The 25,604-nt window shown below is 46.5% G+C and overlaps 1 protein-coding gene across 6 annotated transcripts in view; it reads left to right on the forward strand.

Moving 5' to 3' along the window:
- dock4b (dedicator of cytokinesis 4b) overlaps positions 1-25,604 on the forward strand; it is a 72,749-nt gene that overhangs the window by 44,259 nt on the left and 2,886 nt on the right. The window contains exons 21-52 of one of the 6 annotated variants that reach the window (XM_035528052.2): positions 186-267; positions 555-725; positions 2,430-2,622; positions 2,760-2,887; positions 3,883-4,017; positions 5,701-5,799; positions 6,040-6,134; positions 6,255-6,330; positions 6,718-6,818; positions 7,063-7,121; positions 7,920-8,068; positions 8,177-8,262; positions 8,937-8,963; positions 9,106-9,201; positions 9,301-9,361; positions 9,931-10,024; positions 10,190-10,338; positions 10,888-10,974; positions 11,146-11,250; positions 11,460-11,601; positions 14,172-14,338; positions 15,521-15,607; positions 15,718-15,894; positions 18,140-18,223; positions 18,659-18,778; positions 18,890-19,011; positions 19,385-19,505; positions 20,204-20,285; positions 21,016-21,125; positions 21,560-21,632; positions 22,470-22,571; positions 23,353-23,414. In XM_035528052.2, the coding sequence (XP_035383945.2) occupies positions 186-267; positions 555-725; positions 2,430-2,622; positions 2,760-2,887; positions 3,883-4,017; positions 5,701-5,799; positions 6,040-6,134; positions 6,255-6,330; positions 6,718-6,818; positions 7,063-7,121; positions 7,920-8,068; positions 8,177-8,262; positions 8,937-8,963; positions 9,106-9,201; positions 9,301-9,361; positions 9,931-10,024; positions 10,190-10,338; positions 10,888-10,974; positions 11,146-11,250; positions 11,460-11,601; positions 14,172-14,338; positions 15,521-15,607; positions 15,718-15,894; positions 18,140-18,223; positions 18,659-18,778; positions 18,890-19,011; positions 19,385-19,505; positions 20,204-20,285; positions 21,016-21,125; positions 21,560-21,632; positions 22,470-22,571; positions 23,353-23,414 (3,442 nt within the window). Of the gene's footprint in view, positions 1-185; positions 268-554; positions 726-2,429; positions 2,623-2,759; positions 2,888-3,882; positions 4,018-5,700; positions 5,800-6,039; positions 6,135-6,254; positions 6,331-6,717; positions 6,819-7,062; positions 7,122-7,919; positions 8,069-8,176; positions 8,263-8,936; positions 8,964-9,105; positions 9,202-9,300; positions 9,362-9,930; positions 10,025-10,189; positions 10,339-10,887; positions 10,975-11,145; positions 11,251-11,459; positions 11,602-14,171; positions 14,339-15,520; positions 15,608-15,717; positions 15,895-18,139; positions 18,224-18,658; positions 18,779-18,889; positions 19,012-19,384; positions 19,506-20,203; positions 20,286-20,584; positions 20,786-21,015; positions 21,126-21,559; positions 21,633-22,469; positions 22,682-23,352; positions 23,415-25,604 lie in introns of those variants that run through there. The other 5 variants (XM_081722680.1, XM_035528054.2, XM_035528053.2 and 2 more) reach the window with 5 other exon arrangements.

The following is a 25,604-nucleotide window of genomic DNA, read 5'->3' on the forward strand; positions in this document are numbered from 1 at the left end:
TTCTCTTAAATGACTGATTTCTGCAGGACGGCAGACCCAACCAAACAGGTGTCTCACAGATCTTTCCCCCACTTACCTTCTGCCTGCATCAGCTGTACAAGAGAGAAACGATGACTTGGTACTGTGTACGTAAGAATGTTTGTTGGCATTTAAACCGCTATCGCATGCCGCGGTCTTCTGTGCAGAGATCTGATAAAGGTGCTGAAGTGGTACATGGACCGCATCATTGAAGCGGAACACCAGGAGCACATCCAGCAGGTCCTCAAGGTGGGTGGCAGCCCAGTGCTTTATCCCATCTCTCTTGAGCTTTGCGTGCCCTGGATGAACATTTCTCCCCCCTCTAGCACACCAGCACAAATTGCTCTCTTCCATCTGTCAAAACTAGAAAAACTATTTCATTTTTCTCTGTGCCCTGGGGACTCTGATGTACTGCATAACGTAATTAGGATACCGAATGAGTTGAGCGATTGTTTTTGTTTGTTTGTTTATTGTGCACTGCTTTTGCCCTACACTTTATGTCCGGTAACTGGCTGAATGATGCTGGCTTCCCACAGGCGACGGAGTACATCTTCAAGTACATCATCCAGTCCCGGCGGTTGTTTGCGCTGGCCACCGGCGGCCAGAACGAGGAGGAGTTCCGCTGCTGCATGCACGAGCTCTTCATGTCCATCCGATTCTTCCTATCGCAGGAGAGCAAGGGTCCGGGCCCCATCTCGCACACAAAGGTAACGGACCCTGGTGGAGTATAGCGCACCTCACAGGTGAAATGCATACTTGAAGTGCTTTTTTTTTTTTTTTTGGTTCGGTTTCTGAATTAGCAGAAGTTCGGAGCTTCTGTTATGTGATTTTTAGCTTGTGTTATCATAAGAGATTTGAGATGCCCCCTGTAATCAGTGACATTGGTACTCACTGAGGAGTTATTTAGGATCTCTGTCTCTCTCACACACACGCACACACTCAGTCTGCTGCCTTTAGCATTGTCAGCAGTGCGGCTAATTAAGTTTGTCTGCCCTAAATTTATTGTCTGAGACCTACAGTGTCCTTTGGAGGCACATCCAGCATATTTAGTGTTTATTTGTGAGGAAAAGGCTCTTAATTCTGCGGAGGGGGAATAACTCGTGTTTTTTGACATGTTTGATGGCCATCTCCCGTTCAACTAAGACAAACCACCCAGAGCCACTCGCTTGCAATCCCAACTACGCTCAGCCTGGCTCCCCGGATAGCTGCCATGACACCTCTTTTTCTCAGAAACCGATGTGTGTGTGGTACAGTGTACGCCCTCTCTCAGGCCTGGTGTAAAACAAACCCACACACAAATGCTTGTTTTTACCAAAGGGTAAGACACAGCGTGGATGTGACGAGATGGTCTGAATAAGCAACATGAATGAACTCAAAGTGGAGGAGGGGAACAAGAGAAGATGAGATGAAAACCGGCAGATCTGAGAAGGAATGAGGGAATGGAATAAAATGGGAAGAAACTGAGAGAAAAAGAAAGAAAATGAAGAGAACGAGGGTCAGAAAAATGCCAGGCACAACCCTATCTCTCTCTCTCTCTCTCTCTCTCTCTCTGTATTCCTCTGTTCTACCCATATCTCTACCCTGCAGTAAGCTTATTCTCCCCCTGTTCTGTACATTCACTGTTGGGACTCTGCCATGGCTCTGCTCTTAACCGCCAGTGTGGAGGCCACGGGCGGATGACGACGTTCCAGCGCCGTTCCGCCAGCCATCCTCCAACACCCCTCCCCCCAGCCTCTGCACCTCCGTACCCGCCACTTTTCCACTCTCGTCCTGGAATGGCCCAGCCTGTCCAGAGAGTTTAACCTTCATGGAGAGTGGAAAGACACCAGTGAGGGGAGGAGGTGTCAGCGCAGCGCTAATCCGCGCTAATCCTCAAGCCTCCAGCCCACCCCTGCGTCCCTCGCTGTCGCTTGGGCAGGGCACTGAACTGGCCTTCGGCCTCGAGGCCTTGGCTGAGCTAACCAAAGCTCCTCCCTCTCTGCTCTCGGTGCAGCAGTGACAGACAGTTCAACTGCTGGTATCTGTTCTTTTCAGCAGATGTGCGGCTAAATGGGTTAGACCCAAAGCAGTGGAAACTGGAGATTACGGAACCCCGCGGATGCCCAACAAGCTGGAGGGTCCGAGGTTTTGGCTAATCTGGGTTTAGTACTCTACCAATGGGGGATAGTACATGAAAGTCAACAGGATCTTTTTTCCTTTTATAATCAGATTTTTTTGTGTTTTTTGGAGTGTGGTGTGTTTTGGGTGAAGGAGATCCTATTTAGCAGTTTGTGCAGACCAGATATTCCCATGATGACAGGAGGCATGAAAATTTGGAAAGATTATGGTCACAGTTGTTTTTTATATATGTATATGCAGGTATTATGTATGTATATACAGACAGTATTCCAGGCCGATGTGTGTGTCTGCAGGCGGTGTTTCTGCAGATGTTTCCTGCTGTTTATGGGGAACTGCTGAAGCTGTTCACAGTGAGAGAGGTGGCCACATTTGTGAGTGAGACGCTGGGCGGGCTGCCGTCAGCCTCTCGAGCAGACTGCCCCCTGGAGGCCGTCAAGCTGCACTGCATCGCCAAGACTGTGGAGAGTCAGCTATACACGAACACTGGTACACACAAGCACACAGTGAATAACCACTTCAGATACGAGGACTTAACTGTGATACAGGTAGAGATTTTGTGTAGTATAGCAGCATATATAATGCCAGTGGATGCTATGCTTAGTGTGTGTGTGTGTGTGTTTCAGAGTCGAGGTGCATCCTGCTGCCCGTGGTCCTGCGTTTGGTACAGACTCATATGCAGGAGCAGAGAGATGTGGTGATGTGTGCAAATATCCTCACCATCATGCTGTCCCTCATCAGGAGAGATGACACGGTGAGACAGCACCGCACACGGTGCCCTCTGACAGTACTCCCCCAACCCCCTCAGCCCTGACACACACACACACACACACACACACACACACACACACACACACACACACACACACATACTGGAATAAGTCTGAGAAAGAGTGATGCAACCTCTAAGAAACTCTCAGTCCACCAAATAAACACCAGGAGAGAGCGAGAGGTTTTTTGTTTTAGTTTGTTTTTGAAAGATGCAGGGTTCTGAATAGTAGACCCAGTCTAGATGACTATGGAGTGAGTTTTAGCTGACGTCCACTGTACTAAAGTAGCAAGCTGTGCTCCCTGCTGCTGCTCTGGTGTACCGAGCACCTTCATGATCGCTCTGATCAAACAAGGCTGGTACAGAACACGGTTAAAGATGGTGAGAATGAGTGCAGTCTCTCTAATCCCCAGGCAGCCTGACAGCTGGGTCATAAGGGAGTGTTTTACCAATATACAGTTCACAAAAGATGTTAATAATCAGATTTTGTACAAAAAGTTTTAATTTTGGAACCCACAAACATTTTCCTGTTGAGTATTCCTTTGACAGCTTGATGTGCCTTTGTGAAATAACGTGTGGTCGATTGGATGTTCTGAAAGAATTCCCCAAGCAAAATTTCATAACAAGGATTTACTGATTCTATTCCAGCCAATCATGTAATATTCCTGCTGCCATTTAATATCTATTTAAATGAATAACAACCCCATATTGTGGCATGACATGAGAGTAACAGTCAAGTGTGAGTGAGAGAGAGAGTGTGTGTGTGTGTCTGTGTGTGTGTGTCTGTGTGTGTGTGTCTGTGTTAAATAGCTGTTACACACACACAGCAGGGCCACTTATAATGTGAGGCATCAGCTCGTCCAGTCGCCTGTCTCTCAGTCTCTCATTTTCACCCTGTCAGAAACCCCTCAGCACAGCATGCTAACCTAATCACTTACCCTCCCTCCTCTGTGTGTGTGTGTGTGTGTGTGTATTTACAGGAGCCAGCTGTGTCCGAGGAGGTCGACCTGATAGTGGAGAGCATGCTGGCCGTGTTACTCAGCACCATACTGGAGATCTCCAACCGTCCCCAGTCCACTGGAGGGACCATACGGCCACAGTATCAGGACGTGACGGTGAGACAGAGTGCAGAGAGCCGGAGGATTCCTCCCACTCCACACTCAAAGCCTGCATGCTGTTTACCCTCTGAGCTGTGTTTAACCACCACTGTGTAAGAACTGTGGGAGGAGAAAGCCTCCACTTGCTCTTCTCGAATCTGACGTGCCTCGTGTTAAATTCTGGCCATTTGCCAAAGCTACAGTGCTGGGAAAAAGTATTTGCCCCCTTTCCAATGTCTGCTGTTTTTGCATATGTGTCACACTAGAATGTTTTAGATAATCAAACTACTTTTAATATTAGAAAAAGATGACGTAAACACAAAATGCTGATTTAAGGAACGATTTAAGGAAAATGATTTAAAAAATTGAAGGAGAAATGCTGTTCAGTCCTACTAGGCTCTATGTGGAAAAGTAATTGCACCTTAACTACTAAGTCAACCACTTAACCAAATTCAGTTGACACTTGGGTCCAGTTACACTCAAATCAAGGTTTGATTACTGCCAGAGCTGCTGAATCTACACATTATGTCAGTAGAACCTCTCTGGCAACGTGGAATAGATTGGAAGGTTTCTGAAACAGTCACTGAAATCTACTAGTCTGGAAAGCCATTGCTAAGACTCCCAGAGAGAGCCTTTATCCACAAATGTAGAAAACATTTAAACACACAGGGCAAAAATGGAATCTGTGGCAGAGTTGCAAGGAGCAAACCACGGCTGACCAAAAAAAGGCTCGTCTCACATATGCCAAAAAACATGTAGATGACCACCAATTTGGGATAATATTCTGTGGACTGATGAGTCATAGTTACAACATTTTAGAAGCCTTGTCTTGATTGATGGAACCATGAATTCTGCTCTCAGTAAATCCTGTAGAAGAACGTCCACCCGTGACTTAAAGCACAAGCACAGCTGGGTTACGTGGCAGGGCAACAATCCACAGCACACAAACAAGTCCACCTCTGAATGGCTCCAAAAAAACAAAATTGAGGTTTTTGCCCGAGTCCAAGTCCTGACTTGATTCCCATTGAGATGCTGTGGCAAGATTTTGCACAGGCAGTTCATGCTCAAACCCTCCAATGTAGCCAAATTACAACAATTCTGCAAAGACGATTGGGCCACAATTCTATCACAGCAGTGTAAAAGATCGCACTTTATTGCAAACTTCTACTGCCAAGGGTGGTACAACCAATTATTAGGTTTAAAGGAGCTATTACTTTTTCACTTGATATAGGTTTTGAATAAATCTATATCTTCATTAAATGGAATGATCATTTATAAGCTGCATTTTTTTTTACTTATGTTGTCTTATCTTAAAATTAGTTGGATGAACTGAAACATTTTAATGTTTAACATTTTTTAAATTGCAAAAATATAAGAACAAACAGTCTCACAGCACTGTATATATGTCTTTTTTGTATGAGTATTTGCACTCTTTCTGTGGACTTACTATAATTGTGTGCAAATTGTTAACCTGTCTGGTTTTGAAGCCTAAATAAAAGGCTTTTCAAACTCAACTCTCTTCCCTCCCTCCCATGCAGTATAGCGTGTTTAATTCAGGAACACAAACACATGTTCAGCAACAGTTGCCAGCTAGCTGTGATTGCTATGGCGACAGTGTTGAGCAGGGTATGCATTTGTGGTCTGCACCAAGCCCGGGCAAACACCTTAATGATTGTGTGTGTGTGTGTGTGTGTGTTTCAGGGGGAATTTGTGGCCTGTCTACTGACTCTGCTGAAGCAGATGAGAGACAAACACTACCAGCAGCTCCTCCAGAAATTCACCAGCAAAGACGAACTGAGGGTGAGATTGGGCGAGCTCCGCAGAGTGGCCACACACACACACACACACACACACACTCCTACAGTGGCACACCCAGTGGCCACACACCCCAACACACTCAAACTTTCTCCTGCTCACTTGTATCCACACACCCGTCGTATTGTATAACACATTAAACCAGCCTGTTACAATGCTCTACAGATCTACACAGCTCCTAATCATCTTAGCTACATTTCTTTCTTTTTTTTTGTTTGCTGTCAGGATTTTCTGCTTCAGATTTTCACCGTGTTCCGGATCCTCATCCGGCCAGAGATGTTCCCTAAGGACTGGACAGTAATGCGTCTCGTCACCAATAAGTGAGCACCTTGAGGGCATGCGGGGTGGTGATGTCAGGGCTGTTTTCATCAGGAGCCTGTGGCTGACACAGACCTCAGTATGCTAACGAAGCTGATTTGATGGCTGCGCTTGCTTTCCAGTGTCATCATCACCACTGTGCTCTACCTGTCAGACGCACTGAGGAAGAACTTTCTCAACGACAAGTTTGATTATAAGGTATGTGTGGGCCTGTTTGTGTGTGTGTGTGTGTGTGTGTGTTGGTGTGCGTTAAATAGCTCCCACACACAGCATGTGTGCATGGGAGCTGTGGACCAAAGCGACTGTGTGTATGAGAGTGTGAACAGGTGGCATTCTCCTACACTGCTCTCAGTAGCATCCTGGGTGGAACGCATCACCTTCCTCTAAGTCTGCACAGTGCTGGGACAGTACACGTCCCACCCCCTCACTCTGGAAACACCATCACTGCACAAACAATGTCCTCAATTACTGTGTGTGTGTCTGTGTGTGTGTGTGTGTGTGTGTGTGTGTGTGTGTGTGTGTGTGTGTGTGTGTGTGTGTGTGTGTGTGTGTGTGTGTGTGTGTGTGTGTGTGTACTTTATGTAGGTGTGGGACTCCTACTTCTATCTGTCTGTCATCTTCATCAACCAGCCCTGCCTGCAACTTGAAACCTTCTCTCCTTCCAAACGCAAGAAAATTCTAGAAAAGTGAGTTTTTCATATTACAATTCTCAATGGGCTTTCACAATGTGTTTTTAGTGCACAGATGGTCCGGTGAATTCCAGGAGTTTTTTCGAGTGTATTAATCCAGTACACAAATAATCACTTACCTCAGAGTTACCTGTAATTTCTAAAAACATTACAATCTGGAAATCACTGAACAGTGAATTCCCACACATACATTTTATTTCCTTGTGTGTGTGTGTGTGTGTGTGCGCGCACGCGTGTGTAGGTATGGTGATATGAGGGTAATGATGGGCTGTGAAATCTTCAGTATGTGGCAGAATTTGGGTAAGTGATGAACACCAGAATGTCTTTTTTTTGTGGATCATCTACAGGTTTTTATTCTCTATATAGTGATATATCTCTATATGGTGTAACATGACATTGACCCCCCCCCCGTCCCCTCACTCTCACTGGTGAACGGATTAATGTCTCTTTTCTGGAGCTTTGTTCCTCCTGTTGTCTCTGAATCTGAAGACAGGGAAGAGCCTCCACTGTTCTTTAGAGAGCTGTAGCAGTTACGCATCACTCATGAGGCATCTGTCCTGTACTATGTACTAAAGGAAATGTGTGACTTCAGATAGAGAGCTCACCTCCCTGTTACAGAAGTCGTGCTGCCTTTCTGGAGGCTTCTGTACAAAGGCCATCTTCCCAAACACTCTGGAGACCTCAGATGGAGGTTCCTCCTCTGTGCAGCACCAAGGAGTGGTTTTGTTTCAGAGTGTGAGCTGCTGTTTACACACTCTGCATCTAGTGTAATGACCTGGATACTGTGTTTTGTGCTTTCTCTGGTTGTTGCAGGCTGTTTCTCCTCTTTGAGCTCCTGAGAGGGGTTCTCCAAGTCCTAAGCTCTATGTTTAGCCACATTCTGTTCTGTAACTCTAAAGCTCAACATGTTCAGTGTGTTTTGGTAAACTTTAGTGGACAAATTTAGCCTTTAATTCTTGAAGTCAGGTTGTGAAGGATATAAATGTGGCACTGGCAAGCTAGTGATACATTTTTCATCAGCTAATTTTGTGAACCTTGTAACCTGTCTGGTTTTGAAGCCTAAATAAAAGGCTTGCCCTCTCCCTCTCACTCCTAAAGGAGAACACAAATTTAACTTCATCCCTGCCATGATCGGCCCTTTTCTGGAGGTCACGCTGGTTCCTCAGCCGGATCTGAGGAATGTCATGATTCCCATCTTTCACGACATGATGGATTGGGAGCAACGCCGCAGCGGCAACTTCAAGCAGGTACGGCAGTGCCCCCTGCTGTCGAGGCACTGCCACTGCAGACGCCACTGCCTCTAATTAGGCATGTGGCAGTCCCATTTTTAAGCTGCAGCGACTGTTTTGTCTCAGGTGGAAGCGAGACTCATAGACAAGTTGGACAGTCTGATGTCGGAGGGAAAAGGTGATGAGACGTACCGGGAACTCTTCAACAGCATGTGAGTGAAAACATCCACCGACTATCTGTGTGGCAACCTGTAAGTGTTTTATGGGGACATCAGCGCATTGCAGCACGCTCACCGTCATTCCTGTTCATACCAGCACTTTGCTGTAACACCTTCTTGCACTCGACTTGTTGGTCATCGTGGCCTTTAGTAGTGCGATGAGCTTGGCGCTGCAGACATTCATGTCGCGCGCAGGCAAACGATCAGCCGCATTTGTGTGTGTGTGTGGCTATGGGCTCAGGTAGAACGCTGGGCAGAGGTGTGTCGCACCTGTGGTTTCACCCGTGGAGACCTCATTGCTGAGAGTCGTTTGCCCTGCACATGTTCAGCTGTGTGTGTGTATGTGTGTGTGTCCTGCGTAGCTGGTTAAGTGGTGGACAGGAAGAACTCCCAGAATGCCACTGTCAGTCTGATGTGCATCTGCCATTCAAAGTAGTGCTCTCCACTTTGTCAGTCTGATCAATACTGCTCTCTCTTCACCCACAATGAAGAGCTTTGAAATGAATGTATCAGAATTTCTATATAAGCCTCGTGTCTGTGTTTCTTTGCACATTCTTTCTCTTTTTCTGCACTAACATTACTAACCATGTGCTAAATTGTGTGAGTGAGTGCTGTAGACATTTAATATATTAATATGAATTTGTTTCATCTCTGCTTTCCTGGACTAGAATTCCTCTGTTCGGTCCGTACCCTAGGTAAGCACCACCACTCACCGTGCTCGTGGGTAGGAGTGTGTGTGGGGATTTGAGGAAGGGATCTTGAAAGGAATGAGTGTTTGATGCAAAAAACAGAGTTTATAAATGACCTGTGTTCTGTGTGTGTACACATCTGTATCAGTCTTCTAAAGAAGATAGAGAGAGAAACATGGAGAGAAAGTGGAATCTCGCTCATTGCCACGGTAACGCGTCTGATGGAAAGACTGCTGGACTACAGGTGAGACACTGTCTCTCTCTCACACACACACACGTCTGCACACAAGCAAAATGTCCCCGGTGAAGAAATGTAACGTTGTCTATGGTGTGTCCTCTCTAGGGATTGTATGAAGCTCGGGGAAGTCGATGGGAAGAAGATTGGCTGTACTGTCAGTCTGCTGGTGAGCTCGTTTTGGCATCCTCGATGTCAGCATTAATACAGTCCCTCCCCACCCCCGCAGTCCTACAGCACTTTGCTGGAGCAACAGAACGGGCTTTACCTGGTCTACACAAGTACTGCAGTGAGGAAAGCCTATCCAGGACACAGCCATGACTGCACATGTGCTTTAGTGGGACTCTGGCCCACTAGGGCCTCGATGACGCAAGGCTAATTGAACGGCGCTAAGCTGATTGACTTCAGCACATCAACAGTTGCAGTTCCTCATTCCTCATTCCTCAGCCTCTCTGAGTTGTAAGGAGAAGAAAGTGTTTTGTTTTTTTTATTCCCCTCAGTGTGAGACATTTTCCCAGCCTCCTTGTGCTGCTTCACTTCATTTGCTTAAGTCGCTGTATGCTGGAATCCATAGCAACCAGCACAATAAGTACCCACAAGCACCCGGGTATGTGGGTGGACGACTCGGGCCTCATTAATTTCCAGAGCAGAAAAACACTTGACGCTGGCGCTTGGCCTCTCTCCCTCTCCCCACCCTGTCTTCTCACTCACTCTCTCTCTCTCGCTCTCTCTGTGCAGAACTTCTATAAAATGGAACTTAATAAGGAAGAGATGTACATCCGTTACATCCATAAGCTGTATGACCTGCACTCAAAAGCCCAGAACTACACAGGTAATGTAGCAAGAGGGCGGAGGACTGTAGTAGGGGCAGGACGGGTGGAGTCGTCCGAGTACTAGAGCAAATAAAGAGCAAGGGCTACCTGTTCAATGTGTTGTCCTCAAGGTGTGTGTGTGTGTGTGTGTGTGTGTGTGTGTGTGTGTGTGTGTGCGCGCGTAGAGGCTGCTTACACACTGATGCTGTATGACGAGCTGCTGGAGTGGTCAGAGCGGCCACTGCGGGAGTTCCTGAATTACCCCATGCAGAACGAGTGGCAGAGGAAAGAACACGTGCACCTCACCATCATCCAGAACTTTGACCGTGGCAAGGTGCCAGACATCGTCTACCTGACGGATCAAATCAAAGAACTTTGCTTTTTCTGTTATTCCGTCTCTCCTTTTCTTTCTTTCTTTGTTTTTTTTTTTTAAACTTTCATTAATCCCAAGATGATTTCTAATTTCCCTGTTGCATAGAAACATGTGCATCTCATCATGTACACGCCATCTCCTACTGATCAACATATCAGCTGGAGTTCGTCTTTCCATTAGATCCCCATCAAAACAGAACGTTTTCGTAATCAGCCAACACTCATCAGCGACGTCTTGAATGAAAATGACATCGGATTTTTCCCCGTGCACTGTCTAGCCTGCTCGCTTATTCCTTGCATCGCCATCTGTGAGTGCCATTGATGAGGGATTAGGAAACAGCAGGGGAGAAAACCTTCCATTTAATTAGCGTCATTGCGAAGCGCTTTACTTCCATTAAGGAAGATTTCATGCCATACAAATTTTGTTGTTGATCACATACTGCCCCCTAGTGGAAAGTAAGTTAACTGCGAGTGCGTGTTGTGACATCAATTTGGGTTTTGTCGCCCGCAGTGTTGGGAGAACGGCATCTTGCTGTGCAGAGAGCTGGCTGATCAGTACGAAGCTTACTATGATTACCGGAACTTGAGCAAAATGAGGGTGTGTGTTTCCTCATGAAGTTATGTTTAATATACAAATCCTTTTACTCCGACTGCAGAGATCTGTGTTCTATCTCACAATGATGTTAACATTTTAGTGTCACTTCTTGTAATTAATACTGATTGTAAAATCTTTTCTTTTTTTTTTCACTGAAATGTCTGTATTGTTTAGATGATGGAGGCCTCCCTGTATGATAAAATCATGGACCAGCAAAGACTGGAGCCTGAGTTCTTCAGAGTGGGGTTTTATGGAAAGAAGTTCCCCTTTTTTTTAAGGGTAAGCAGTGAGCCACTAACACCTAGCATGCAAAATCTAAAACAAACCTCAGACAGAGTATGCCTAATCTATTGTTTTACTATATGTTTCACTAAATGTCCTATACTGTTTCTTCACGATCCACTTGATGGCACTGTTACCCGCAATGTATGCTTTGAGTGTGTGTGTGTGTGTGTGTGTGTGTGTGTGTGTGTGTGCCCACTTTGCAGAATAAGGAGTTTGTGTGTCGTGGTCATGACTATGAGCGCTTGGAGGCTTTTCAGCAGCGCATGCTCAATGAATTCCCACATGCCATTGCCATGCAGCATGCCAACCAGCCTGACCAGAGCATCTACCAGGCTGAAGCCCAGTGTATCCTCTCTGCTTCACACACACACAATATCAGGCACACATACGCGCATGATCACACCCACACACACACACACACACAAACACGTGCACACATGGGAGAAGAGCGATAATCAATAACCCAGATGAGCTCCCTCTATTACTTATTAGTGGAGCATCTGACTGCCCTGGCCAGATGCTCGGCAGTTTGCATGATCTCAGCGGTGTCTGGGTGCCATACGCTTAATCACAGCCGTGGCGTCTGCTGCTTTCCGAGTTCGCTCACTGCGCTAGTCTGGATGGCACCTCTGATGAGTGCGAGTTGCTTTATGTGTAGACCTGGGCCCAGAGCAGCCTTCTGGAAACGCCTTCATGTCGTGGACAGTCGATCCAGTCCTGCCTTGGGGCCAGGGGTGTGGGCTCGTGGTGACGTGGGGGTTATATGCACAGGAGGTGAAATCAGGGTGGACCTTCTCCCGAGTGCGATTAGAGTGGACAGGGGTGGTCAAACTGCATTAGTGTAGCGCTTTATCCTCACTGGGGAGAGTGCCTGCAGATCTGCGCTGTGATCTCCAGTCTGCAGTGTGTGTGTACATATGCCCGGTGTGAGCAGAGGACAGGGTGGTTTATCACCACACAGGGGGGAAATGGCCTGTTGAGTTTCACTGTGAAGTGTGTGTGTGTGTGTGCTGGTGTTTCGGGGGGGAAGGTTTGGCATTGCTCATCCCTGAAATCTGACTCTCATTACTGCACCAAACCTTTGTCTCATGTAACTGTCTGATTAAACTGGTCGCACCCACTCAGCTGGAGAAAAGTTGTTCAGTGTATGTATATTAAGTGCAGACGTCAGCAGAGCGAAGAAAAATAAGTTTTATTACAAATCCACCTTGCGTATAAATTCTCTCCATGTGTTCGTACACTGACTGGTAGCTAGCACGGTCTCTTTCACATGCATTTCCAGGAATCCCGATATGACTGTAGCTAAGCAAAATAGAGTGGGTCTTTTGTATTTCTCCTGGCAGACATAGGGACTCGAGTCAGTGACTTAGACTCCTGACTCAGCTCAAGACTCAGAGTGTGGAACACAAATAAATATTTGAATAAAACTTTTATTTTCATGACATCTTGCCTTCCAGTTTCGACATGGTCATGTGCAATATTGCAATGCTATTCTCATCCATCACAGGTCTGACATTAATAAATAGTGAGGCTTTCACTGGGGGGTGGGGGGGAGCTTAAAGAGTCAATAGTAATAGTCAGATGAGAGGCAGTCAATGTGGTGTATAAAGATAACTGCTTGAACCCATAGGCTAGCATGTATGCTATTATTTAGCTGAAGTTGTCAGCTTGTACTCGTACCACATCCAGGACTCAATCCGTAGTCTCATGAAGCAACTTTACGTAAACATGTCTTCCAGTAATGTTGTTCTGATTTGTCTCATCTAGTTGAGGTTTTAGTTATAGAGCATATTCTTTTAAAACTTAATAGAATTTAGTAGCAGTTACTATACAAACCACAGACTAAATCTATAATGAATGTATGGATTTATTTATTTATTATTTTTTAATAATACTGTCGTGGATATAAAGGAAACGCTCAAGACCATCATGGCTTCGCGTTATTCGCGGTCACAACACAAGCTAAAATTGAAACTAATTGGTATTGGAGGGAATAACAAATGCTAATAAATTAAAGGAGACAGACCAAACTCATTAAACACACACACGCAAATCAACCACACTTTTAAACAACATTAAAAATGAAATCGAACTAGTTTAGAGGCTGCAGGAGGCGTATTGCCTCCTGGGAGTACTCATCATGCCCTGCCTCTCTCAGTGGCTGGGGTCCTTGTACTCAGTCGCTTGCCACCACCATATGTTTCCTACCGATAATGAGACGAAACTAAAATTTTGTGCTAACGACTCGAAAGTCGACTTGAACTCATACCACATTCGAGAATTCACTTTACACAAATGATGCCATAAACTTGACACCTTATGTCTCCCAGTAAAGTTATTCTGATTTGTCTCGTTATTATTGTCCTCCCTCTATGGTCTTACTGCAGCCCATTTATACATTCCTAGGATTGCTACTGGTGTGCGTGTGTGTGTTAGACATTAGATGTATGTGCACATCCTCCAGACCTTTGGGTGCTAATGAGCTATTTCTGGAATTGAAGTGGAACATTTTTGCAGCTGTAAAGATTGGGCAGAAGCTGCATTTGGACTGTATAAATGGTCTGCATTAAATGCTCTGGAGGTACATGAGAATAGCTGTGCCATATCAGTGTCGCTAGGTAATTGCTGGATAATTGCTCGATAATGAGTGAATAAAGCCCATGGTCTGTGTGAGTAGACATGCCCATTTTAATTAATTAATTAATTAATTAAATTCTTGTGGAAGTAAATCTGAGATGTAAAGACATAATTCTCTACTAAACCTGTTTAATTTGAGCTTGTAACGTTCACATTTATTCATGTGTACAAAGCATAGCATATTGCAATATGCAAATGCGAAAATATTGACTAAGTCTCGGAGCAGAATGTTGGTATTTCCATGTCATTAGGGCAGTCCTTAACTGGTCATGCCCCAGACCTCCAGATCTATGCCGTGACACCCGTACCAGACAGCCAGGACGTCCTCCAGAGGGATGGTGTTCCGGACAACATCAAGAGCTATTACAAGGTCAACCACATCTGGAGGTTCCGCTATGACCGTCCCTTCCACAAGGGCACCAAGGACAAGGAGAATGAGTTTAAGGTGAGCTCAACTCTACGTCTGGAAGCCTTTAGCTGCGTTGTCTGCCTGTGGTCTGTCTGCCATACTCCCTCGCCGCCACCATTTCACTCATTTTTCATCTTTGATATTTCTGTCTCTGCCTGTCTATATGTGATTTGGGTATTCATGCTCTGGGTGTGTGTGGGAGGGGGGGATGGAGGAGGTGTTCAGAGCTCAGGTGTGGTCTCATGTGTTGCATTATTCACTTTCCACTCGGTGAAGCTAATTAAAGTTTTAGGGGCCTGGAGACCAGCTCATTCCAAATATCATTTCTCTCCTCTCTCACTCAATATCCAGCCCAGAAAATCACATCCAAAAAGTGGATCATATCTACCACAGGGGTTAGATTTCCTGTGGCCTCTGGTGGGTATAGGGTTAGAAATAAACACCTTAGCCCATCAGATATTGCATTTTCCCAGACACCGAGGTATGTTTCGTCCTGTCTCACTTACCACAGAGTAATATCAGTCAAATTATGACGTTAACTTAAGATAAGATGATATTTAGGTGATACGATTATATTGGAGCGAGACGTTTTTTTTTTGTTGTTGTTTTAATCTCATTTTCACTAACTGAAGTTTTCCTGTGAGTTCCCACTGTTCCCTACCATATATGCACTGGCCACAACAAACACGTCTCCTGGGAACAGCGTTTGTATTACGTGAGGAAGAAAGACTGAATAATCCATGAAGTTTGGTTCTGAGACGAGTGTGTCTGAGGTAGAGATATTGAATGGAATTGCACTTTTTCAAGTGTGCCATTATAAGGGCTTGGGGGCGGTTGGGGGGGGGGGGGGGGGGCTGTATTTATTGGCTATAAAATGTCTTCATGCAAAAAAGAAAAGGGAGAGGGGAGGGGCAGGGGTATTCGAACCTTCAGCCCTGTGCTCCAAACTGAGGTTACACCGGGTTTAGTGTTGGGGCCAATGAGCGGCTTCCATGGGTATCAGTTTACCTTCTACACAGCTTGTGCCCAGCTTGAGTGGAAGTTCAGGGTACTGTGCAGTACACTCCAAAGTCCAGTACAAATGGCCTTCAATAAACGGAGGCATTTAATAGCAGCTGTTAGGCAGGGCACAGTAATGAATGCATAGGGGCGACACCCTGAGCCCAGGGGCGGGAGGAAGTTGTGCTCCTCTGAATGGAGGTTTATTTTGCCTTGCAGAGTCTGTGGGTGGAGAGGACCACACTGACCCTGGTACAGAGCCTTCCGGGCATCTCCCGCTGGTTCGAAGTGGAGAAGCGTGAACTGGTGAGCAAACCCTCTGACCGCTGCTCCAGCAAATTCCTGGCAGCCGCGCAGTCAGCCAGGCAACGGGCTGCACGCACGCGAGTGACCGCTGTGTGCGTTATGCGCCGCAGGTGGAGGTGAGCCCACTGGAGAATGCCATCGAGGTGCTGGAGAACAAGAACCTGCAGCTGCGCACTCTCATCGCCCAGTGCCAGACCCGGCAGATGTCCAACATCAACCCGCTCACCATGTGCCTGAACGGGGTTGTAGACGCCGCCGTCAATGGAGGCCTTGCCCGCTACCAGGAGGTACAGCCTGCCGTCGCTGTTACGACCCGCCACCCTGCTCCCTCGTCGGAGATGACAGACCTGTTGGTTCATGTAACGGAGATTATATGTTTCAGGGAGCTGTAATTACAGAGTTAGGTTTCATGTTAGTGTGTAGTGGGAGGCCTGGGCTCACTAGTTACTAAAGCTTGTGTGTATTAGAAAAGATCCTAATTAGTGCCTGTCTGCAGATGGTCCTGGGGTAGCATGAGTGAGGCAGGCAAGCCAAAAAGCGCTAGAGTGTTCTATATATAACCCGCCCAAACACGAGGCTCTGTAGTCTACCAGTTTAAGCAGAATTCATGCTGTACGCTTTTTTTTTTTTCCAGTCAGGCAGCCTTTTCTAATTATTTTCAAAGGGAGAGCTCACTGCTTTCGTGCACGGCACGCCTCGCTTTTTAGGTGCGCCGCACACCTGGAGCGCTTCATTCACGTTTTTTAAATGTTTGTTTGTTTCCTGGTTGCAGCGCGGACTGATCAGATGATCGGAAAAGTGGGCGTTCAGTTGTAAACATGTAAACTGTTGCAGTGACAGATGATCCTGAACTTTAAAAGGAAAACCAAAAGCAGCAGAACGCCTGGAGTCTGACTAGTACAGCACATGAGATGCGTGATTAGTGTTTTATCATTTGTGATTTTATTCTGTTGCACAACGATGTGACCTAGAACCTCCACTCCATAAGACCCAGCCTGTAGGGCTTAAAATGGTGAGATCCCAGAATCTGTTTTTAATTGAAGAATGACACTGTTCTGTGGTGAGTCTCCTGGAATGCTTTTTGACTCGCTGCACTCACAGTGTGGAGCAGGGAAATGGAAGAAGAGGCCATCACCTTAAAAGCAACCTTTTTTTATTCTGAGAAATGAAAGACACTGTGGGAATCTAGAATTGTCTAGAAGACTGCGTAAGCCAGGGCCATGTTAGGCCGACAGCTCTCTCGAGTGCACACGACAGTCTGTTGCATAGCAACCTCACTTTAATGCACCTGCAGCGTTCAGTATGATTGCCTCGGGAAGTGTCATCAAGGGAGTTGACTGAACTGGGGGTGTGTGTGTTGGGATGTGTGTGTGTGTGTATGGGGATTGTCGGGGTTCGGGGCATGTAAGAGACTGCAGCCATTTGTGTGCACGTGTGTGTGTTACCCTTCCACAGCTTGCCCTGGCTAACGCAGGGATGTTTCGGGGTATCGGGGATGAGTCTGGTATCGGTGGCCCTGAATAGATTTCAGATTGTAATAAATAACACAGCAACAGTGGACTCGTTACTGAATAGTCCAACTTTGGGCATTAATATTTAGATTTATTATGGCTATTTAGGTTCAGCCCTTAAGGAAAATCTATTTTTCTACCCTCATTTGTGAGCCTCTCAGTTTTAATTGACTCTCACTAATGATTTTTAGCCTCTCCTAACAGACATTTTCACAAATGGATAATTTTAGTGTCAAATTATTTTGTATTGCTCAAAGATGCTAAATCAAGATATTGAATTATTTCTGATTTTCCAGTGCAGTACCCCGGACAAAGCATCTGTCTAACCAAAACAAAGCAAACCTATGGCAGATAATTGCAGACATTTTTATAGATGCATTTGAAATGCATTGATTCATAATTCACAATTTTCCCGGCACAGAATATGCCGAACATTTTTGACTTAATTAATATAGTAATGCTGATTCTGTCATGGTATACCACTAGGCATGTTTATTGCTTGGGAAACCAGCCTGATAAGTACTGATTTATGCACGTGTTCTTTAGATGTACTAAAGGAAGCCGTAGCGTTGAAATTCAGTCAGGGGCAGGACATCAGGCGCCCAGCGTGGGACTCCAGTTGTTCCGTCATGGCTCTTTGAAGCGGGAGGGTGGGGCTCTGTCTCCTCTGGCCCTTCTCTGGCTGGCTCCTTAGAGATACAGGCAGGCCACGCTCGGGAGAGACCGTGGAGGGGTGCGCACAGGCTCAGTCTCCACTCCTTCTCTCTCTGTGAGAAGATGCGAGACGACGGCCCTCCTTGGCCACGTTCCCGACAGCTCCTCTTCCAAGTTCCACATCCGCTCCCTCCCTTTGCCTTTGGTGCGGCTTGAAAGCGTTTGCTTCTCCACTGAGTTCTATCACAGGGTGCAATTACAAGGCAAAGCATGGCGTTATTTTCTCTAGCCATCTTGCAATGGCTTGCATGTGATGTACCTGCAGAGTAGATGATGATGATGGTAATTGTGTGTGTGTTTTCTTCAGGCATTCTTTGTGAAAGACTATGCGATGAATCACCCAGAGGATGGAGATAAAATCGGACGCCTCAGAGAACTAATGTTTGAACAGGTCAGTGCTGGTACATCTTTTAACACAAGGTTTATGCACAATTCACCGCTATGTAATTTTTTATGTTTCTTGTTTCTGTAGCATTTGCTCCTTTTTAACTTATGCATGTGTGAAAAATAAAGATGGAGAGAGAGGGAGTGGGAGATAATTTGGGTTTTAGATAACTTTACGACTCAAAAAGGCTTTCTGTGAGCATTCTTTCTGGTGTCACTGGTGCTATTCAGGTTTGCCTTTACAACTCCAGACCCTAAAACATAATTCTATAATCCAAGCAATATGTGTTCAACGAACCAGCAATGAGTGTCAACAACATAATGAAACAACCAAGTGCTTGTTTCATTATATTTGCATTGCCAGTTGATTGCTCTAATTGCCTATAAAGTTTGAGGCACCTGCACTGTGGTTTTGCTCTCTCTCTCTTTCTCGGCCACTCAGGCACACATTCTGGAGTTTGGCCTGGCCGTCCATGACAAATTCGTCCCTCAGGACATGAGACCACTGCATAAGAAACTGGTGGATCAGTTCCATCTCATGAAGTCCAGCTTGGGGATTCAGGTACATTTCCCAGTAGCTGCAACCACAACCTTGAACAAAGAGCTCCACTATCATCTTTTCCTATGTCCCCTTCTCCAATCCATTTCTGTGGTTGTCCTTCTTCTGGAGCAGGAGTTCCCAGCCTATGTGCGAGCCAGCCCCGTCCACTTCACAAACGGGAGCCCACGCATCGGACGCAACTCGGTGCCCAACATACTATGCCCCGAGGGAAGCCGCGTGGTGGTCCGCCACAGGTGAGCCGGTCCAGGATAGCTGTGTCCACAGGGTTCGGGCCCCCAGCAAACCCCCTGTGCCAGTAAGAAGAGCACTCGGGAAGTGGGGCTGGGGCGTCTCCGTGAGTGGGAGTCTGGTGATCACCACATAAGCGCCGCCAGGAGTTGCTCGCACCATATTTGTGTCCTTTTACACATATTGAGCTGCAAACCTGTCAGTGTTAGCACTGTCAGTGTTGGCACAATCTTTATCGAGTGCCAGGCTGCAATGGCCGCCCCCCCCGAGTGCAAATATTTTACTACTTCACAGCTTTCCTTTAAATAAAAATGCCATATGGTAGGTGAATTCTAATTGTGTGTGTGTGTGTGTGTGTGTGGTGGGGGGTCCTCGCAGTCCGCTCAGCTATCCGGCAGCAAACCGCTACTCCTCATCCTCGCTGTCATCACAGGCCTCCAATGAAGTGAGCAACATCACGGGCCAGTCAGAGAGCTCCGACGAGGTCTTCAACATGCAGGTGAGTTCTCTCGCCCGGTGCACAGACACAAGCACACACGTGCGCGCAGGTGAGTTCTCTCGCCCGGTGCACAGACACAAGCACACACGTGCGCGCAGGTGAGTTCTCTCGCCCGGTGCACAGACACAAGCACACACGTGCGCGCAGGTGAGTTCTCTCGCCCGGTGCACAGACACAAGCACACACGTGCGCGCAGGTGAGTTCTCTCGCCCGGTGCACAGACACAAGCACACACGTGCGTGCACACAATCTTAAGCACGCTCGCAAGCTGTGTATCAGCCTGCCACATCCTTCTTTCTTACACCTCCTCTTTCAACCCTTTACCCACTCTCTCCGCACTCAGTCAGTCTCTTTCATCGACTTCCCTAATCTCACCCTCACCTCTTCTGTTTCTTCTCTTCTTATCTGTCTCCTAATTGCCCTCACATTGTTTTTATCTCTGTTGCCCTCTCACTCTCACACTTGTTCTCATCCCTCTGTCTTTTCTCACATTTTTTTCTCTTTCAGATTCGCAGGTATGATCTTTTTTAAAAAAAAAAAACAAAACAAACAAAAAAAGCAATCCTTTTATCTGAGAACCTTGTTTTCATCCAAGAGAATGGCTGATCTCCCACGGTTGGTGCGGTGTGGAGAACTGTTTGTGATTCATTGTGGGTGTTTGTTTTTTTTTTTTGGCGCTCCTCTCTCTCTGCCCTCAGCCCAGCCCATCTACCTCAAGCCTCAGCTCCAATCACTCGGCCTCTCCCAACGTGAGCAGCTCCGCCCCCTCCAGCGCCAGAGGTGAGAAGAGTGGCTCAGTGTGTTCCTTGAGGATGATGATGATGATGATTACAGGCCTGTAGTACACAGCTTTCACAGAGCACATTTATTCAGGCCATGCCACTCACTCCTTGCTTTGAATACAGACATACACACGCACACACACACACAAATCCCTCTTTATCTCTCTTCACTCAGCCTCTCAGTAGTCTGCTCTCTGGTGAATGCTCACCTTTAATATAGAAACATACTGGGGCATTTACAGGAGATGGTGATCTTCTCCCCCCCTGCTCCTCCATCTCCAACTCCCTGTTTCACAGGGATCTCCGTCAGGCGCAAGCCGCCTGTAATGTGTTGTGAGGAATTACAGGCACTGCTGCCCTGATGGCTATTATGGCGCAGTGCAGAGGCAGGAGAGAGCTGTCCGTTACCCCGGTGACAGAGAAGAGAGAGCGTAGCCTGCAGACAGCTCGGAGCCGCTCCCACCGTCTAGGAATCCGTCTCGCCGCCAACTAGCCATCTGTCAGCGGCGCAGTACAATTCTCACCTCAGTGGGGTGGGGGGGCCATCGTTGTGTGTGTGTGTGTATGTGTGTGTGTGTGGGAGGGGGATATATTGCTCCTGTGCAGACTGTTTAGTGAGACAGGAATAAGGACGGAGCGGCTGTGTGTGTGTGTGTGTGTGTGTGTGTGTGTGTGTGTCCGCGCGCGCTTGTCTGACACCCTCTCCTCCACTTTTTCACCATTCTCAGGTTCACCGCAGTTGTCCGAGAAACACAAACATGTCCGGGAGAACTCCTGCCTCTCTCCAAGGGAGAGGCCTTGCAGTGCCGTTTTCCCCAACGCCCTGGACCCCACACAGGTAGAACACATATAATATATGCCCCATCCCCCTCTACCCCACACAGCACTATTCCTGACCTTAATCCCTCACACAACCCAAAACCTAGACCCCATACCAGTAATTACACTGTTTTCCCAAACCTCTGGAAACACGGGGGAGTATATTCTTTGTGTCCCGATTCTTGGTATAATGTCCGAGATAACAGACAAAATACATCTTAAACGCTGGACTCCATACAGTCAGTTGCGGTAAAAATACATATTTAGCCCCCCACCCCCCCAACCCCGCCATGGTATTCTAGCCATGTCAGCAGCAATGACGTGCTTTTAACGGCTTGAATATCAGTTTCTCCTGCAGTAAAAGACATTTTTGCTGGCAAGATGTGACATGAAATACAGAGAGATGACTGAGAATAGTGCCTCCGTAAGCATGCTTGCACGTTTCCTCTGCAGAGGACCATTACGCATCCAGGAGGAGACACTTCCCTCCCCCGCAGTGATCCCAACATCTCTGCTCCAGACAAAGGTGACACACACACACACACACACACACACACACACACACACACGTGCTGGGTCACAAGTCTGTCGAATGGGCTGTTGAGAGAGGCGTTGACCTGGCTGCATAGATGGAAAGACGCACCTGACGTGGGCTGACAGCTGGACCCGCTCGTGGACCTCCTCGTCCCGCTGTACCCACCGGCGGGATCAACTCACTCAGTCATCGCAATGCCACTTTCATCTCTTCCAGTATGGGAGGGGAGGGAGGTGCTTTTCACACGCTACCTTCTCATCCATTCATCTCAGTGAAATCTGCATTTATTGCCTGGCGGGCTCAGAGACGGGTTCCCCTGGGTGATGGGTTTTCTTCAGCAGCAGACATAAGTCATATATTTATCTATGAATTCATACTGTATGTGTTTGTGGTTTTTGAGGGTACCAGTCAATGTGTGACTCTGGTTGTGCATATTCTGCGAGATCCTCTTAATCTGGTCATTAATCTCGTTGGAAGGGAGGAAGGAAGTGAGGAGGGAAGGGTTAATTAGTTAATTAGTTTTTTGTTTTGATTTCTTTCTTTGACCACCCAGGTGAAGATTAGGGGATTCAAACAGAGTGAGGAAGTAAAGAATTCAATGAAAAACGTGGTACCATTTATGAATGTGCCACCCAAACAGAAGCCAGACGCCTGAGATTATGCCATGCAAGGGTCTTCTGGATATGTAGAAATTTTACTAGACGTGTAGCCAGCTATGCGTCTGGCAGATGTACCATGGCAAATAACATGCTGCTAAACTTGGTGGGACCGGGATGGTGTTGAGCTAAACAAACTGACCAGTCCTGCATCTTTTGTCTGTGTGCAAAGTGGTCAGGCCTGCCCCGAGCAGCTGGAGTCTTGACACCCCGCTCTCCGACTCGTTCGGGAAGCTGTTGTGTCCCCCTGTACCTCCTAGGCCTCCGTACTCAGGTAAAAAAGAAAAAGAAAGAAAGAAAATGAAGAGATGCACTTCTACTGACAACCAGCCGCCGGCACTAACATCTCTCACACCTTCTCTTGGACCTTCTGTCTGCTGGCAGGTTGGCTTCCTGCTGCTTTCTCACCCCTCTTAACCTCTGTCCTCTTCTATCACTATTTCCACCCCTGGCAAAGTATTCATCCAGAAACCTAAATCATGAATTCTCTTGTTCTTCTTCCATTAGGTCTACCCCGCCCCCCCGCCCCAGATCTTTAAGTGCATTGATCAGTTGGAATGTGATAGTAGGGACTGGAGCGTCCGTTTCTCTGGGATTCTATCTGCTCTCTTGTGTTATAATCCTTAACCTTTCTTGGAGGGATGAGTCTTCTCTGTGAGGTTCTATCTAATCTGCATGCTGCCTCCAGGCTTCATTAAAACCCCTGAATGTCAGGCTGAAGCTGGCCATGCTTCACCTGCCTCCTCTTTCTCCCTCTCCTTTGCCCCTGCTCCCCCCGCCGTTTTTCAAGGTGGGCGCTTTTAGAGTCTATCCCTCCTCCTGTCCATTGAAGTTGACACTGGGCGACTGTAATGAAGCCCGCTGTCACGAGAATGAACGGCCGGCGGACGCACCGGCCGCTCAGCAGGGGGCTTCCGGCATGCGGCAATACGTTTCCCGGCTTCAGCGGTGGCGGTCGGCACGGCCGCTGGCTAAATTTAACTGTCTCAAACCCTTATGTCAGCTGGTGAAGAATGTCTGACACTCATTTGATCATTTTCTGCCTCTTTGAACAGGGTCTCCTGCTAAGAGCCTGAGATCGCAGTCGCCGGCACCGGCATTGCGGTCCCCACAAAAGGTAGGAGCTCCTTCCTCTCACGTCCATTGTGACCCTGTTATTCCCGAACCAGCCTGGATAGAGTTTGGTTGTGAGGAGTTTGAGATGAGACGGCATTCGCACTGTGCTGAGTGACGCGTGGCCAGGCCAGGCTCGGCACGCCCCACCCACGTATTAAACGCGCCTCAACCGTCAGAGATGTGCGCTCGGGTTGTTCTCCATCATGACTGCTGCTGTTTTGAACTTGGACATGGCCCAGGGGTCTCAAAGGTGTAGAGGAATTAAGAAGAGAGTTGCACCCTCCTCACTACGGCTCCTGCATACAGAGCAAGTGCACCGCAAGACCTCGTGATCACACTAAGCCCTGCATATCACACACTCCTTGCTCAAAGCAAGTAAACAAATACAACTTAGTAGCTGGCTTAGTGTTTAAGTGCGTCCCACCAAACACTCGTACACAAGTTAGATGCACTCTCAGTCTTTCGCCTTCAGGCATATTAATTGTTAAACGGTAGCTGAACTCTAAAAATAGGTCCGATCTGATTATTTAATGTATTTTTTATTGATCCTTTCATTTGGCCTGCGAGAGCTGGCCTCTAGTTAGCATTGTGTGTGTAGGATCATACCCATGTTCAGAGGGGCCCAGCGGAACCTGTAAGCCGGTACAATCCTTTGCTTCTCTGCCTAATCACCATTTTGTGATCCTGATGCTCTAACTCATCCTGATGAGACTGATCCAGAGCCAGTAATTCTGCCTTTTTCTTCTTTCTCATGTTTCTATCCGGCAGTGCATATTGATTTCAGACCAGACTTTCTGCAAGCCAGATTCTCTCTAATCATTCATTTATTCTCTATTACCTTAAAAAGTGTGTGGAAAGCTAGCAATACTCCAAAGAGCTGATAAAATAAAATAGGCTTCCGAGCAATACAGATGGTTATATTATGGAGGACATATTAAACGTGTCCTGAGTGGTCACTTTATTATATACTATAGCTGTACCTTATTGGCAATGTACATTTTACTACTCTTAAGTTGTAATTCCCCACTCCTGCCAGCACTGTAGTGGAGTTCTACACCTTGTGTATGTCAATCTTTTTTAGTCTATTTCATAAGTGACCTAGTTTTGACTAAGGAGCAGGCGTTAACTGGAAGCTTTTAGAAATGCGTTTATGCTGAAAGTGGACATGTTAATACTTTGCTTTTACATCATAAATGCTGTATTTGTAAACATTTATGAAAATGCTTATGAATGTATCATCAACTGTGCATATATACATGCAGAAAATTATTCAGGCTTCTGCCCTTTTTAAAAAGCACACAAACAGGTCATTCATGAAAGAGGCCACATTAAAACATAACACAACATAACTGTACAGCGGCCAACAAAAGTTACCATCATCCAACTAACTTCAGAGTATGTGGGTCCGACTGAAAGGTGACAGCTGTATCATAGGTGTACACACCTAATAATAACTTCATAACAACACAGGCAACTCCTTGTATATTTATACCCTTGTAATGAACAAGGAAGAATGTGTTTTAAGAGGGAAACAATCTGAATTCCATGATGCAAGAGCTGTCAGGTCTTAGAAAGTGCAGAGTTTGATGGGCAGCTATCTGTGCGCAGACCAGTAGTCTGTCATTCAAGTGCGCGCACACGCACACACACACACATGCTTTAATGTTGATTGGCAGGTTACTCTGAGCTGTCAGTCCATGGACTGTGGGTCGTGGAACACACAGAAGCTTTTAGCGTGTTTTAAGTGCGAGCACCACTTAAGAAATGGGCAACTTTACTTTTAAATCATGCAGTCAGTACAGTACATGTAATTTCTAAATATCTGTCCTTAAGGCCACCCCTGACAGTGGGTGAGTGTGAAAATGTTCATATTTAAACTGGCTAAATAAATGGTAGTCCTTCACTACAACACATCCAACTGTGCTAGCTGTCGCACTGACAATTCAACATTTATTTATTTTGTGATTAAAGTCCACTGCAGTTCTGAATGTTATATGGTTTTTCAGTATAGGGGAGAAGTATTAAAATGATATCACAACACTAGTATATTTGTACAAAATATTATTATTAGATTTTATGGGTGCTCAACCCTGCAGATCTACCATCCTGCAGAATTGAGATTTCATCGAGTGAAACACATTTGTCTATAATGTAAATGAAATCCTTGAGCAGTCATATCAGGCATGTTGGA

Source organism: Electrophorus electricus, chromosome 11 (genome assembly GCF_041902795.1).
Source record: "Electrophorus electricus isolate QZ-2024a chromosome 11, ASM4190279v1, whole genome shotgun sequence".
Classification (NCBI taxonomy): Eukaryota; Metazoa; Chordata; class Actinopteri; order Gymnotiformes; family Gymnotidae; genus Electrophorus; species Electrophorus electricus.